Source organism: Phaethon lepturus, unplaced genomic scaffold (genome assembly GCF_000687285.1).
Source record: "Phaethon lepturus isolate BGI_N335 unplaced genomic scaffold, ASM68728v1 scaffold3932, whole genome shotgun sequence".
Classification (NCBI taxonomy): Eukaryota; Metazoa; Chordata; class Aves; order Phaethontiformes; family Phaethontidae; genus Phaethon; species Phaethon lepturus.
In genome coordinates, this window is record NW_010523943.1 from 45,707 (window position 1) to 61,250 (window position 15,544).

At 39.0% G+C, this 15,544-nt stretch overlaps 1 protein-coding gene across 3 annotated transcripts in view; it reads right to left on the reverse strand.

Moving 5' to 3' along the window:
* MAEA (macrophage erythroblast attacher) overlaps positions 1 to 1,891 on the reverse strand; it is a 36,656-nt gene extending 34,765 nt beyond the window's left edge. For 2 of the 3 annotated variants that reach the window (XM_010282266.1, XM_010282265.1), the window contains exon 1: positions 1,701 to 1,877. In XM_010282266.1, coding sequence (XP_010280568.1) covers positions 1,701 to 1,808 — 108 coding nt within the window. In that variant the 5' untranslated portion in view covers positions 1,809 to 1,877. Of the gene's footprint in view, positions 1 to 1,700 lie in introns of all 3 variants that reach the window. The other variant, XM_010282264.1, reaches the window with a different exon arrangement.
* Positions 1,892 to 15,544: the final 13,653 nt, after the last annotated feature.

Genomic DNA, 15,544 nt, shown 5'->3' on the forward strand with positions numbered 1-15,544 from the left:
GGACATTAATAGAACTTGAGGGAAAAAGCCTATTAAACAGGATACAAAAGAGAAAACAGAGTTCTAGGCTTCCTCAGAATCATTTTCAGAACCCAAAGAAACCTGCTGTGTTGAAAAGCTCTTTTTTACGAGTAAGGTGTTAAATAAAAGAACCATCTAACTCTATTATGGCCATCTCAGCAGTTCATCACATCCTTGTCTAAACACAGAAGGAAACAGAGATCCCACATGGGCCCAAAGGCCCTAAAGAAAGCAATCATTTTGCTCAAGGCAGAGATTACAGAGAAGACAGATGGAGTTGAGGGTTTGGAGCAAAACCCAAGACCTTTGTATTTCACTTTTACTGTTAAACAGGTTTTTTTTTTCCCTTTTGTTCTGTCTGAGCAGCTGTAAGATTCCCCACAGTCTTTCAGGCAGTCAAAAACAAATGAGCAATTACATTAAAATACATCCTTGCACCCAAAATATTCAGCAATGCCTTCAGACACACTCCCACAGTCAGCAAAGATTCAACAAGTAAATAAATTACTCCTCTACATCATTACTACACACCTACAAGCAAAATCTAGCACCTTTCAGAAACAGCAGTAATTTCTTTAAGTAACAGAGAAGTGAAGAAAACATATCCTTCAAGACCTCTTTAAGTCTCACAAACGAAAGATGAAAACAGCAATTAGATTTATGAAGTCTTTTGCAGAACAGCTTTTCAGCACCTAGCTAACCTGTTGAAGCAGAAAACCCCAAATCAACATACACGACAGTGTTATTTTCATGTTACGAACCTCCAAGGTATTTTGATGCTTCACTTAATATAGTCTAAAGATTTATATCTGTTGGTTATTTCATTTAAGTTTTAATGAGATGACTCTGCTACCATTTGTTTATTTTTGGAGAAGCACTGCTCTAAAGCCAGGCGAGAGCGCTATTTTCATTTTTCTGCAAGATCTGTTTCAAGTAAATGTTCTGATGAGTCTCAGGATGAGTAATATTCCCATCCAAAATAACGATGGCTTATACTATATAGTCGATGTTTTTAACTCGTTCTTAGAAAAGATGTTGTAAAAGCATGAAAGTTTTCCTGTATTTCATACAAGTGTTCAAGCTTAACAGCTAGAAGCAGGTTATCCTGCTAAAGTTTGTTTAAAATGCTTTTAGTCATATTCCCTAGGAACCTTATAACCTGCAAGTTTAGTATTTATAAAAAATGTTCAAGTAACAATCCAGGATAGCTCACAGTTTCTTCTGCAAAGAAGCCTCATCAATGCATACAACTACTCCCGCTCCGGAGTTTAAACATTTTTCAGACTCACCTTCTACCCGTTTTCATTCCTCAAGTGATCAATTAATGCAACTGCACAAACCTTTCTTTTAGACAAGCAGGAATCAACACAGATCAATTCATTTTGCTACTATTTCTTTTCTGTGGGTAGATATATTCCTTTTCAGAACTATTAGTACATATTAATTTTGCCTCTCAGAGGTTTGTTATACACGGTCATGGAACACCAAGTCACATTTCATAAGCACAGTGAGGCAAGATACAGTAAGTTTTGCTGCTTTGCTGTGTATTCTAAGGCCTTTCTTTACAGTGCCAGTAATACCTGTATCTTGAAAAGAAATTTCAAGGAAACAGCATTGCAGAACACTACTCATGTTAACTTTGTAAAGACAAAGCAATCACAAGGTAGAACACCACTTACCTTTCGTTTCAGAACACTGAGTTTTTCAACTACTCCATCCAGGAGACTAACAACTGAATCCACAGCAGGACAACTGCTCAGTGTCTTCTCCAGCTCTGCCACAACCATTGTAACGTGGCTAGTCTCTCGATCAATGTTTTTCTGTGCAGCTCGAAACCGTTTGTTCAGTGTTTCATATGGCACCTAAATGAGAAATATCAAGTCGTTAGAATTTCTATATTAAAAAAGTCAGGTCTTCTAGAGTTTAAAGAGACTCATGATTTTATCTGATGCAGTTAGAAGAACACCTAGGTTCCAGGACACTAGAGGTCATTAATTGAACTTGAGTTCTCATATCAAAGCCCTTATTTAAGCCCTCTCAGCAAGGAGCTGACACTTCAAAGAGTATGAAAAAACAGTGACAGGAAATAAAAGCTGCTAGATCCTTTTCTGATACCAATTTCACCTATCCTGCTTTGACTGAAACAGTTCAGGGAGAACAGAAAGCAGAAGACAAATGTGTATCTAAAAAAAGAAAAGCTACAAGTTAACTACAAATAAGACATCACCCTTCAGAACATGGCTTTTAAAGTTTACATTTCTTTCCTTCATAAATTCATAAGAAAGAAAAAGTTACCTTTGAGAAAGCATGTATAATGCATATTGGCTACCGAAAAATTTGTACATAGTACACCAATGGTTATTCAGGAAACCTAATAGGTCTCCAACCTACTTCTGCCCATGAAGGACTACTTTTTAATATTAATTCCAGTAGAACTATAATGAATGCTAAGAGAAACTCCACCGTAAGTTTCACTTTTGTGAAAAAAGCCTAAAATGTATGACTAAGTTTGCTGAATTCCTCTAAAGCTCCATTGCTTGGCTTAGAGACTAACCTGTCTTGGAGGTCTCCTGTCCTACTTGTCCCATGCCTTTAATAGGACAACCGTATCAGAACTGCTACTGATGACCATTAAGGACACATATGGGAGTAGTCTACTGCCTGGTCAAATTCTAGGGCACCAAATGATTCGGGGCAAGCCTACAGTAAATGTTAAGCTGCTCCCATCATGTTGCTTCCACTACAGTGACAGCATAAGTGATTTAGAAGTTCTATTACTTCACGGCAACAGGAACTTTAGAACTAAAAACATCTCAGTGTTATACACTTAATTCATCCATATCTTTTATCCTGAAGAAGCCATGAGAAGTTCATTCAGGTAGTTATAATAATCTTGATTGCTTTTCCATTAATCAAAGGCATAATTTAGCTAGCAATCAGATTACACATATTAAAGGTAAAAGAGGAAACAAATCAGTGTTCCGTTTGGTGCATATCATGTATATGTTTGATTACAAATCTTTCAAGTATATCACTTCTCATCAACTACATGAAAATTGCCTCCATTTTCTTCCTTCTAATCATTTGCATGCAAGAAAGTATCCCCAGGGTCCACTCTCCTCTTGGGTTCTATTAGGAGAGAGGTTACTACATGACCATTGCAATTCACAAATAGAGATGCACTGAGAAACAGTTGAGGTTCAGAGTAAGAAAGATGAGCCAAAGTACTTGCTTTCCAAGACTTTATGTGACCTACAATAGGGTTTTTTTATTTGTAGTAGAAGCATAACACAAAGATACTCCTGATAAGACACGAAAGGGCTCCTCTTCCTCTCAGAAAGACTGAAATGATCTATTTAATGTTATTTGGCATCTCAAACTAAGACCTAAACAAGTAACAGAATAAGCTTTTACCACACGAACTATCAAGCTAAAACAATTATTTTCCTTATACATCCTCCCCTAAAATCCCAGCACCACACCCCCCAAAACTCAAACCACATAAAACATCAAAATTAATAGGCTTCAACACCTACTTAGTTGTTTATATAACCACCTTTGGTTCTATGTTTAGCTCTATTTCTCTTCTCCACTTCCACAAAAAAGTTAAATGGTTTTTAATGCCCATAGATAGAATGGGTGGGTGTTAGGGGGATCATTATTTTCACATCTCATGCTTTTGAGCATGGGAGCTTGTTTCCAACTCCAAGACTTAATGCGAGACAGCATTAAGACTTCTTCCCTTTTTCTCCCCAGCATTTTTCTTACTATTCATTGAAAAGCATGTTTTCTTCAGTTACTTGCATCTACTGAATTAAATTTCTGCAAATACTTTGCTAATCAGCTCTTCCACTGAAAAGTTACATCAATCAAGATTTTCAGAAGCTACTATTGATTTGAGGTATCTGTTTGACTACAAAAAATGTTTTCATTAGATTTTGAGCAGTCAGTTGAACTGGACACGCAGCTCTAGTCAGTTTGGAAAAAAATAATCTAGCTTTAATCTCCCTTTTCCCCTAGTTTCTTATCTGCACACAAGAGCAATAACAGTTCCTGTTTCCATGCTCTGTCTCTTTAGAGTGCAAATTTCTGCACAGTCTGTGCTCATAGGACATTTAGAACAATTGGATTTTCAATTTCAGTTGTCATCATTATATATCATTTATAAGGTGTCTAGGTGCAATAGGTTTTTAAATCTTGGTTTATCTTTTTTTTTCTACCCCCAAAAAAGATCTGCATATCCTGTGTGGAAGAGGCTGAGAGGTGAACTGTTTTACTGTATACTCTGAAAGTAAATATAAATAAATATATTGCTAAACATAATTTTAACATACCATAACAAGGGAAATGACTTTAAAGGTACAATGAAATTATTTGCACAACTGAAACTCACAGTAAATACTCCTTACCAGAGTTTTTCATAATTTGCATGAGCCCTTGTTTCTTACTATAGGGCCAACAGTTATTAGAGAATATTTGTAAATAGTATCCAGGTACTGCTTTCAAACTTAGTTTACAGGACTAGATTCTATGAATACCAAAATTTAGAAATTGCAACCGCTACATTCCTTACTGAGAAAGCATCTTATCTAGACTCTGCATTTTGATTCACTGGTTCTTTTGTTACTTGTACAGCTCCTATGCTCCAAAAGAGACTCCGCTTCCCAGCACTGGTTTGATTTACTACAGAACTCTTCAAAAGTTACAGACACTGTACCAATAAGGTTTTTTCCCCCCTTCAATAATGAAAGTAAGTGGAAGGAGAACATAACAAAGCAATGCTCTGGAAAATGTAATTCTAAACATTCTTAATTATGGTTCACTTTAATTTTCAGGTACCATAGTTATAAAACAGTGAACACCAAACATTTTGGATCAAGAGACAGCTGCAAAATTTATGTATCATTAGGTGCCACAAGCCTATTAGAGACTTTCAATTTTTACTGCCAGTACCATTCTGTGACCAAGCCTGGATTACACAGTTATTCTTTAAGGTAAAGTGTGACCTACAGTACTCAGCCTAGGGAAGCATTACTTTAAGGAAAGAAGGATAAGTAGCTACTAAACATTGAAAAAGTTTCAGTCATAGAATGGTTTGGGTTGGAAAGGATGATTAAAGATGATCTAGTTCCAAACCTGCTGCCATGGGCAGGGATGCCTTCCACTAGACCAAGTTGCTCAAAGCCACATCCAACCTGGACTTGAATACTTCCAGGGATGGGGAACCCACAACATCTCTGGGCAACCTGTTCCAGTGCCTCACCACCCTCATAATGAATAATTTCTTACTTAGATCTAACGCAAGTCTACCCTCTTTCAGTTTAAAGCCATTACCCCTTGTCCTAACACTACAAGCCCTTGTACAAAGTCCCTCTCCAGCTTTCTTGTAGGCCCCCTTTAGTACTGGCAGGCTGCAATAAGGTCTCCCCGGAGCCTTCTCTTCTCCAGGCTGAACAACCCCAACTCTCCCAGCCTGTCCTCATAGGAGAGGTGCTCCAGCCCTCGGATCAGCTTCATGGTCCTCTTGTGGACTTGCTCCAACAGGTCCACGTTCTTCTTATGTCGGGGGCCCCAGAGCTGTACTGGATGCAGTACTCCAGGTGGGGTCTCACAAAACCAGAGTAGAAGGGCAGAATCACTTCTCTCAACCTGCTGGTCATGCTTCGTTTGATGCGGCCCAGGGTACCATTGGCCTTCCGAGCTGCAAGCTCACACTTTCAGGTCATATTCAGCTTCTCATCAACGAACAGCCACAAGTCCTTCTCCTCAGGGCTGCTCTCAATCCATTCCCTGCCCAGCCTGTATTTGGACTTGGGATTGCCCTAACCTGGATGCAGAACCTTGCACTTGGTCTTGTTAAATTTAATGAGGTTTGCACGGGCCCACCTTTCAAACCTATCAAGGTCCCTCTGAATGGTACCCCTTCCCTCTAGCCTGTCAACTGCACCACTCAGCTTGGTGTTGTCAGCAAACTTGCTGAGGGTGCACTCAATCCTGCTGTCCATGTTGCAAAGATGTTAAGTGGTGCCAGTCCCAATACTGACCCCTGAAGAACACCACTTGTCAAGTGGTCTCCACTCAGACACCAAGCCATTGGCTGCAACTCTTTGAGTGTGACCATCCAGCTAATTCCTTATCCATGAAGTGGTCCACGTGTCAAATGCACGTCTCTCCAATTTAGAGACAAGGTGTTGTGTGGGACAGTGCCAAATGCTTTGCACAAGCCCAGGTCAGCAATGTCAGTAACTCTTCCCGTATTCATGAACGCTGTAACTCAGTTACAGAAGGCCACCAAATTTGTCAGGCACGATTTGCCCTTAGTGAAGCCATGCTGGCTGTCACCAATCACTTCCTTATTTTCCTTAGCGTAGTTTCCAGGAGGATCTGCTCCATGCTTTTGCTGGGCAGAGGCGCAAGACTGACTAGCTTGTAGTTCTGTGGGTGTTCCTTTTTTCCCTTTTTAAAAATGGGGCTATGTTTCCCCTTTTCCAGTCAGTAGGTACTTCAGACTGCTACAACTTCTCAAATAGGATGGAGAGTGGCTTGGCAACTTCAGCTGCCAGATCCCTTATGGATGCATCTCATCCAGTCCCATGGACTTGTGCACCTTCAGGTTCCTTACACCATCTTGAACCTGATCTTCTCCTACAGAGGGCAGTTCTTCATTCTCCCAGTCCCTTTTGCCTTCTGTCATTTGGGCTGTGTGGCTTGAGCACTTGCCAGTGAAGAGATTGAGGTAAAAAAAGTCATTAAGTACCTCAGCCTCCAGAAGGGGCCCACATTTTCCCAAGTCTTCCTTTTATCACCGACATACCTATAGAAGCTTTTCTTTCCCTCGATGTCCCTGGCCAGGTTTAACTCTATCATGGCCTTAGCTTTCATCTCTTAAACACTGAAAAAATTTAAAATAAAGCAGCAAGAACTGACCAGAATGTCTTCTGTAAAAGCACAATCTCAACTTGTCCTATGCATTAGAACTTAAAAAACCACACCTCAGCTGGCTCACACCATGACCATACAAGAGGATACAAAGAGATGTAAAATATCAGTGGGCAGCACACTTAATTCCAGCGTCGCTAAATAGATTCCGATTCTTTTGTTCATCAACTTCCACAGCTGCAGACACATTATTCAGCTTAAGCATGTACTAAAACAGGTCAAACTTAAACCTAATGAAAAGGAACTTAAGTTAGAACAGCCTACACAAGGGGTAAAATTACAGTAACACGCATTTTTAAGATCAAAATTTTGCTACTGTGATGTGAAGGAAATTCTGCTTGGCTAGAGCCTTCTGCAAATGTAGCATGACTCTTTCCAGGTGCTAAATGCTAACAGAGGGGCAGAGACAACTGAATAACCTAATCCACGTGTTTTCTTCATTTCAAGAGTTACTTCACTCTGGTTTTAGAAAGCCAGAAAACTCTGGTGTGCTATCCCAGAACATGCTCCAACAACCTCTAGCTGTGGTGATAAGACTTAGGAGAGGATCCTTCTGGGTCTAAAAGCTTGAACTGGTGGAAGAGGAGGAAGGACTGATATGAGAGCTATACCTTGGTTGTTCAGTTGGGTGGAAGGAGTAGAAAACAGCAGACTGTCAAAGGCAGTTTTTAAGCTTACACTTAGGAACTCAACTGTGATGTTAACTGTCCGGCCTCCAGCCCAAACACAGTCCTCTTCTAGCCCATGAATGACAAGAAGGTACCAAGGCAAGACTGACTAGTTCTAAAATCATGAAGTGGCTAGAACTGTTCAAATTGTGCAACTATAGGTAATATTTCTTTTCATAAGCAACAACAAATTTAACTTAAAATACCCGTAAATATAGCGAGTTTAATACTAAATATATTTCCATCAAAAGAAATTTTTCAACAAGCCATTCATTTACCAAGTTATACCATTTTCTTGATTTTTCTGAATACATATTAAAACTAGAAAAAAAAGTATTAAGTGCTTGCATATATTGTATCCTGATGGTTAGCAAACTGTATATGCTTCCCAAGTGTTTATTATCAGTCTGTAAAAAGATATTTAAAGAAATATCAATAATATCAAGTTAAACCAGTCAATTTACACATCATCCTACAATGCATATCTACCTTTGTTTTTAGATTAATTATCAACATTTTAATGAGATTCTTAATTTTTCTTAAGGTTTTCTAAATGTATCTACATACACGCAGTTAATAATCCATCCATAAATCAAAACAGACCACTGCTAAGTACTCTCACCTCAGCCCATGCTTTCCTCTACAGGCTCAGAGAAAATCTGCTTTAAAAAACATGCCATGAGAACATACCATCTATAGCCTTTGACAATATAGAAAGGGAGAGCAGAACGCAATCCCTTTTTCCTTCATAGAAGTTCATTAGAGTGATCAAAGCTTAAAAAGCTCCACTACCTCAATGGTATTTATGTTGGTGGGAGTCAGACAAATAGACTCAACTTCTTGTGGTGGTTTTAGCACCTTGAATTCCACTAAGCAGCTTAATGGCATCTCAAGAATGTAGCAAAGTTTTAGCTTCTTGCACACTTGCAGCTTCCATAACAGACACAGTCACTCACTCACTCATTAAGAACATGGAGTTTCCAAACAAAGTAAAAAGACATACACTGTTAAAGGGCTCTCTGCCTGGAAGACAGTATGAGATAACAAAAGAAATCTGAGTTGTGGAAAGATCTTCTTTGCAGAATTGTTATAGTCCTCCAGTCATGATGGAGGAAAAGCATTCTGAGTCACAGCTAGAAATCCAGCACTTGTTACCATCATGGCCAACACATACCTCCACTTTACTCAATAAGAGTTCAAACTAATAAGCAATTGTAATTGCAAGGGCTTTATAGACAGCTAAGCAGCATAAGAAATATGAAGAAAAGAATGTACAGAGTTGAGTTTGTGACCTCGCAACAAAGGGTAACAGAAAGTCTCAGTTCTAAATGCTGCATTTGCCTTTACTGGTCAGGTCTTCTCCTAAGCTTTCCTAATTGCGTATGAGCAACTGAGTCTGGGGAGAGAGGTACTATTCACACGAGAATTCTAAAGCAAGCTGAAGATATACAGGTCACTATATCAAAGTATAGAGATATCAGAGCTCACTGATGACACTGTTAAGCTATCGTCTCTAAAATGTCATAGTGAACAAGGAAAGTCCTCAATGACTGAAAAGTGCAAGTTTCTTGGCTCTCTTCCAAAAGGACAACCTGGAAGATCATGGAAACTACAGGCTGGTCTGCCTTGGTCTGCCTCATCTCAGTTCTTGGGAAAGTTATGGGGAAAAAAAAAAAAATTTCAGATGAATGCCATTTCCAAGCTCATAAAGGTGACTGGGAAAGCCAGTCTAGATTTGCCATAAGCAAATCAAGCCTGACAACACTGTTTTCCTTCAGTGATGAAATGACTACTTCAGAATGACAGGATTGGACTGGCAGTCTTTCATGCTAAGTTTAGCAAGGTTTTTGATATCATCTCTGTGCTAGTTTTGGCTGGGGTAGAGTTAATCTTCTTCCCAGTAGCTGGTACGGGGCTGTGTCTCAGATTTGTGCTGGAAATGGTGTTGATAACACAGGGATGTATTCATTACTGCTGAGCAGCGCTGACACAGAGTGAAGGCCTTTTCTGCTTTTTCAGCCAGGAGACTGGGCATGCACAAGAAGCTGAAGGGAACACAGCTGGAACAGCTGACCCCAACTGACCAAAGAGATATTCCATACCATATGACATCATGCTGAGCATATAAAGCTGGGAGAAAAAGAAGGAAGGGGGGAACATTTGGAGTAATTACATTTGTCTTCCCAAGTAACCGTTACACATGATGGACCCCTGCTTTCCTGGAGATGGCTGAACACCTGCTTGCCCACGGGAAGTAGTAAACTTATTCCTTGTTTCGCTTTGCTTGCATGCACAGCTTTTGCTTTACCCATTAAATTGTCTTTATCTCAACTCATGAGTTTTCTCACTTTTACCCTTCCGATTCTCTCCCCCATCCCACTGAGAGGGGAGCGAGCGAGCAGCTGTGGGGTGCTTAGCTGCCAGCTAGGGCTAGACCTAGGTATACAAAGGTATCACAGTACCCTTGTAGCCAAAGTGGGGAGATGGGGACTAAATGGCTGGAATACAACATGGTTTAGGGACTGACTAGACAGTCAGGCTCAAAGAATAATTGTCAGTGGTTCAGAAGCTACCTGGTGACCAATTGCTTGTGTCACAAGGAATTGTTATCAGTTCCAACATACATGTCTCCTTCAACCATCTGTGCTATGGAACAGAACACACAATCAGAAAGCTCACAGAGTACAACAAATTGGTGGAGTGCTTGATAATGCTGGGTGGCAAAGCTGCCATTCAGAAGAAATGAAAAGCTGGAGAAACACACCAAGAACTTTACAAAATGCAATCAAGCCAAAAACCAGAGCCCAGCACCTGGCACAAAACCACCCAATCCATTAGCACAGGCTGTGGAATAACTATCTAGGACCACTTCTTTGGAAAAAGATGTAGAGCTTCTGATAGACAGCAGGGTGGACATGAATCATCAACAGCATCTTGTTGCAATGAAAGTTAACCACATACCAGGCTGCATTAGCAAGATTAAAGGCAGTGGGTTGAGAGGAGTGATGGGTTCTTTATGCTCAGCACTCATGCAGACTCATCTGGAATACTGGGTCTGGTTTTCAGGTCACCTCCCTCTCCTGCCAAAGAAGAGATGTTGACAAACTGGAAAGAGTCCAGAAGGCTGCTACCATGATGGTTAACTGGTTGGCAGATACAAAATCCAAAGAGAGGCTGTGAGGGGCAGGCTTGTTTCACTTGCAGAAGAGAAGGCTACAGCGAGTTGGGAGTAGCACAGTCTGATAGAAGTCTTCCACTACCTAAAGGTAAAGGTCACAGATAAGAGCTAGCCAGACTTTTCTCAGTTGCAGAGCAAGAAGGAAGGAGGCAGATGACAAGAGGCAAAGAAAACTACAGCTGGACATACGGAAAAAAATATTTTAACCAGGAGAGTTGGTAAGCACTGAAACAGCTGCCCAGAAAGGTGGTAGAATCTCTACCCTTTGAAACTTTCAGAATTAGGCAGGACCCTGGGCAACTCAAATTAGCTTTAAAGTTAGTCCAGATTCCAGCATGAAGCCTGAACTACACTGTCTGGAGAGGTCCTTTTCTACCTTGATTTTATGAATTCATCTAGAAAGAGTCTGGATGATAGATCCCCATTACCGATTTAGACACCAAATTAATCTCCATATGAAGATATGAATGGCCATACCAGGTAAGACCACAAGTCCCTCTCCTCTATCACTATGCTTTCTCTGACAACATCCAGAAAGGGGATGGCACTTGAAAAAAACAAAGGCAAGAACATAAAGTTACTAATCCCAAATAGTCTCTTTGGGCTTCTTAAGCCAGAAGTGGGAGTTTTATAGAAGAAACACCACAGGGTGTTTCTCATCCATGAACTCTGCTGTTTGCTGTTGACCTGTAGAGTTTTAGCACTGCAATATCCTGTGGTGAAACATATCACAGCCTCACACACTGTGTGAGGAAACACTTCTTGTTTTTAACTTGTCAACTGCTAGCCTAATTTGAAACCCTTTTGTTCTTGTTTCAGAAGCAAAAAAGGGAACATTCACTCTCTCCTGTGCCTCTCATGTCTCCTGAGATTGAAGAGGCTCTTTCTAAATCATTCTTTGAAGACAGTCATTCCAATTTTCTAACCATTCTTGCCCTTCTGTAGACATTTTCCAGTTCTACTCTATCCTTTTTCAGTATGAGGGAAGGGAGAAAATAAGAGTAACTCACAGTACTTGAGAGAAGAAGAAACCATGGATTTTCATTGCAACATAGTGAGGTTCTCCACTCTTCCCTTTTCCAACACTTTTGTCCTAACTTTGTCAACATTAACCTGATCATTCTCAGAAACCATGCACTATAACTCCAAGAGTCCACTGAGCAATAATGATAATTTCTGACTCAGATATTGTGTATATAAGACCAGGATTGTTTTTCTCTCCACTATACCTAAAATCTGTATCACACTACACTTGTCTATATTGAATTTAATCTATTTTAACACCCGTTCAGTCTCTCATTCTTCTCCAATGCTTCACACTTGGGTTGTACCTATAATACCTCAATTATCTTAGTATCATCAAGGAAACTGGATCATCTGAACACTCATTCTCTCTTCCAGGCTGTTCAAACAGCTGAGTATCAGCAGTATTGGCAGAGATGAAAGCAGAACCCTAACACTAACCTTCTTCCATTACAGAGGTTGGCTATTAAATCTTGATGTTTGTGTCTTATCTTGCCCAGTTACCTATCCACATAAGGACTTCTGTCTTCTTTCTCTCAAGAGTTCCTGATAAAGGATATCTCCAAAAAACATTCAGTAATACGCACAAACTATCAACCAAATCCACCACCACGTCACCACCTTTTTTTTTTTTTTTTTTGACATACAAGTTCAATATCTTTGCATGGCATGACTTTCCTTTTAAAAAGTCGCAGTAACTGATGTACCTTATTCCATATTTCATTAGTCAGGACAGTATTTCTGCATCAAAAGCCATTTGTTGGAAAAAATAGATCAATCTATTAATATATTATATTAAGAATCTCACTAAAATTTTACTTAAAGTAGCACTACTGAAACAGTGTCTTCTACTTTGAGGGATTTTTTTTTTTTGATAGCTGTGGAAAACAGACAGATTCCTTCAGCATTCATCAGAGAATTTCCAGAGAATTAAGAGGACTGGACACAGGAGAAAGGAATTTTCCCTAAGCCAAATCAGCTTTTCATAAAAAAGCATTACATCCTGCATTTCTACTCCTTTAGAGGTGTAGGTTGTTAGGCCAAAGTGTAATGGCTACTGCATGAACTTCAAGTACCAGCCAGATGCTGCCCACAAGTTTTCCTAACTAATACACAGTAATACTGAAAGACCGAATTGCACGTTTCTTTCATAATTAAAAAGTTTTGTGAAAAATGTAAGCCTTTATCCTCCCACAAGTCTTTAGCCTTACACTAGACTTTCAGCACACAGTTCTCAAACTGATCTGGTCACATCCTACAACATAGGCTAGATTCCTTCTTCACTTACGCATATTCAAACCTAAAGAATTCCAAATAAAAATAGTAGCTAAAACCCAAACAACCTCTTTCAGACCACAACATTAATCAAAAAGAGTTTCTACCCCACAGTGACTGCATATAAGAAACTAGTTCAGATGTAACAGAAAGAAATAGAAAGTAAAAACCAGTTTGTATAGCTATCATTTGATTCTTGGCAATTATAGACTAAGAATGATACTTCCAAAAAGTCATCACAGTTGAAGGAAGAATTATTTGGTGGGGAAAGCAAGACCATTAATCATTCCCCAGTCTCCTGTTAACAGGAATTTTCAAAGGTTTACTTCCTAAAAAAATTATTTTCACAGAAAACAGTATAGACAACAGAAACAAGCACCTTGTACATTGGATGTTCTTTTACAGAATTGCAAACCTACTTCCTCCTATATTTTGGAGAAAGAAGTTGATCAGGTCTAACTTGACAGCAGTACCAACTCATATGTGGGGAAGTTTTAACTATATATCCTGACTTTACTGATGTCTGTGTGAATCATCCTTCCTTAATGTTACAGTCTCCTAGCTGAAAGCAACTCCTTGCCACATAAAGTGTAGATTTTTTTAAAGCACAAATACCTACATTGTCTATCTTTTCAAATGAACTGAATCAGAGGCAGGAGGGAATTTGAAATGGATTTTTAAGTCTTTTCACGTACATGAAGTCAGATAACTAGTGGGAAGAAAAAAGTTTCAAGAAAAATAAAAGTCCTACCAGATTGGGGGGGGGGAAACCATTACAGAACTATGCTCTCCTTTCAAGGGTCAGAAAAATTATGTGCTTCCTCTCCTCAATTGTGTTAGCTTATAACACCCGAAAAGCACCAGAGATTTGTATGAATCTAGAGCTCTCCAAGAGAATTCAGTTGAAGACTTTCTGAGGTATAAATAAGCTTTTTCAAATGCCATACATTGTGCCCCTATATGAAATTAAGCCTAGCTACAGATAGGCAGGGAAAAGAAAGTGAGAAGTACAATGATGAAACTGCCTTTCAAAAAAAGAAAAGCAAAGACAACTTAGCTCTACTTTATGGAAGAGGAAAGAGTAAGTATGGGAACCTGGAAGAAAAATTAAGCATCTCCTACATTTTTAATGAACAGTGTCAAGAGAAAAGGAAAATCCAGCAAGAAACACCTTTGCGCATTAAGCTGTTTTCTTGAGACTAAATTAGATCACCATGCTCAGCTTCAACAAAACAGAAAAGTAGAAGACGTCTATTATACATGATGCCATTTGAAAAATGAGGCAGCATACAATAAACTATTGCAAGTTTTCCCTCCAACCAATAACAACTAAGCATTTCCATGCAGAATTACTGAAATTCTGTACTTTTATACACTTCGATTTCTTCCTCTAGAACTCCTGGATGATTTCAGAAGTGAGTCAGCACCATTATTTGTCACCAAACTCATCCAAAATATAAATTATATCACCACTTATTCACAGAATGAATTCTTCTGATGTGTAGCTCTTACCAATCCCTTAAAATAGAACTATTTTTTCCTTGTTCTAGGCAAAACCAGAAAAACAAAAGAAAGTTAAAAGAAAGGAGTAGTAGTATATTTCAGGAATGAGAGGCTTAGAATAATGGCTAGATTTAGGTTTAATTAGGTACAAGCATTAATATAAACTCTTCAAGAGACACAGATCGAAACAAACAAAATTATTTCACAAGCCTAAATGCAGTTGCAGATAATTTGGAAGTTAAAAAAATAGTTCTTTTTAAAACCAGTTTCAATGTTTTTGAAGTATAAAGCCTAGTAGTTTCCCTTAGTTAAAAACATTTCTGTTTTACAACTCAGGAAGATAGTACTGCATATCCTAGAGCAGCTGTGTTTAGAAAGAAAATATCATTATAATATTCAAAGCTGCTACTTCAATACAGGAGAGAATTAGCAGTGAAAATTTTTGGACCATCCATCTGCTACACACATACTCACTCAACAGAAACAATTATAATTCTTCAAGATATTATCCTTTTACACAAACTGCTAGTAACTTATTACTGAATACATTACAAACTTTTAAATAAGGCTTCCAACAATAAAATTAAGTGCTTTACAAGCCATTTTACAGTTATATAAAGCTGTCTTGCAGCCTTATGTAAGCAAATGGACAGCCATTTTAGAGTCCTGTCTAGAGCCACACTAGGACATCACAGACCAGTCATTTTCAATACACTTGTTTTTAGCTGCCATCTTGGACTCATGCCTCAAAAGAAATGTCTTTGCTTTTCTCCTTTTAGTAGAAATATTTGAGTACTAACGCAAACCCAAGCATTCCTCCCCGTCCAAAGGAGCAGTTGAGTTGCTAAGCTAAGGTCACACATGAGGTTTGTGTCCTGAGCAAGTCCCTTCATTTATTTTGATCCTTCCTTCTTCTCCAAATATTTGCTCATTTTAA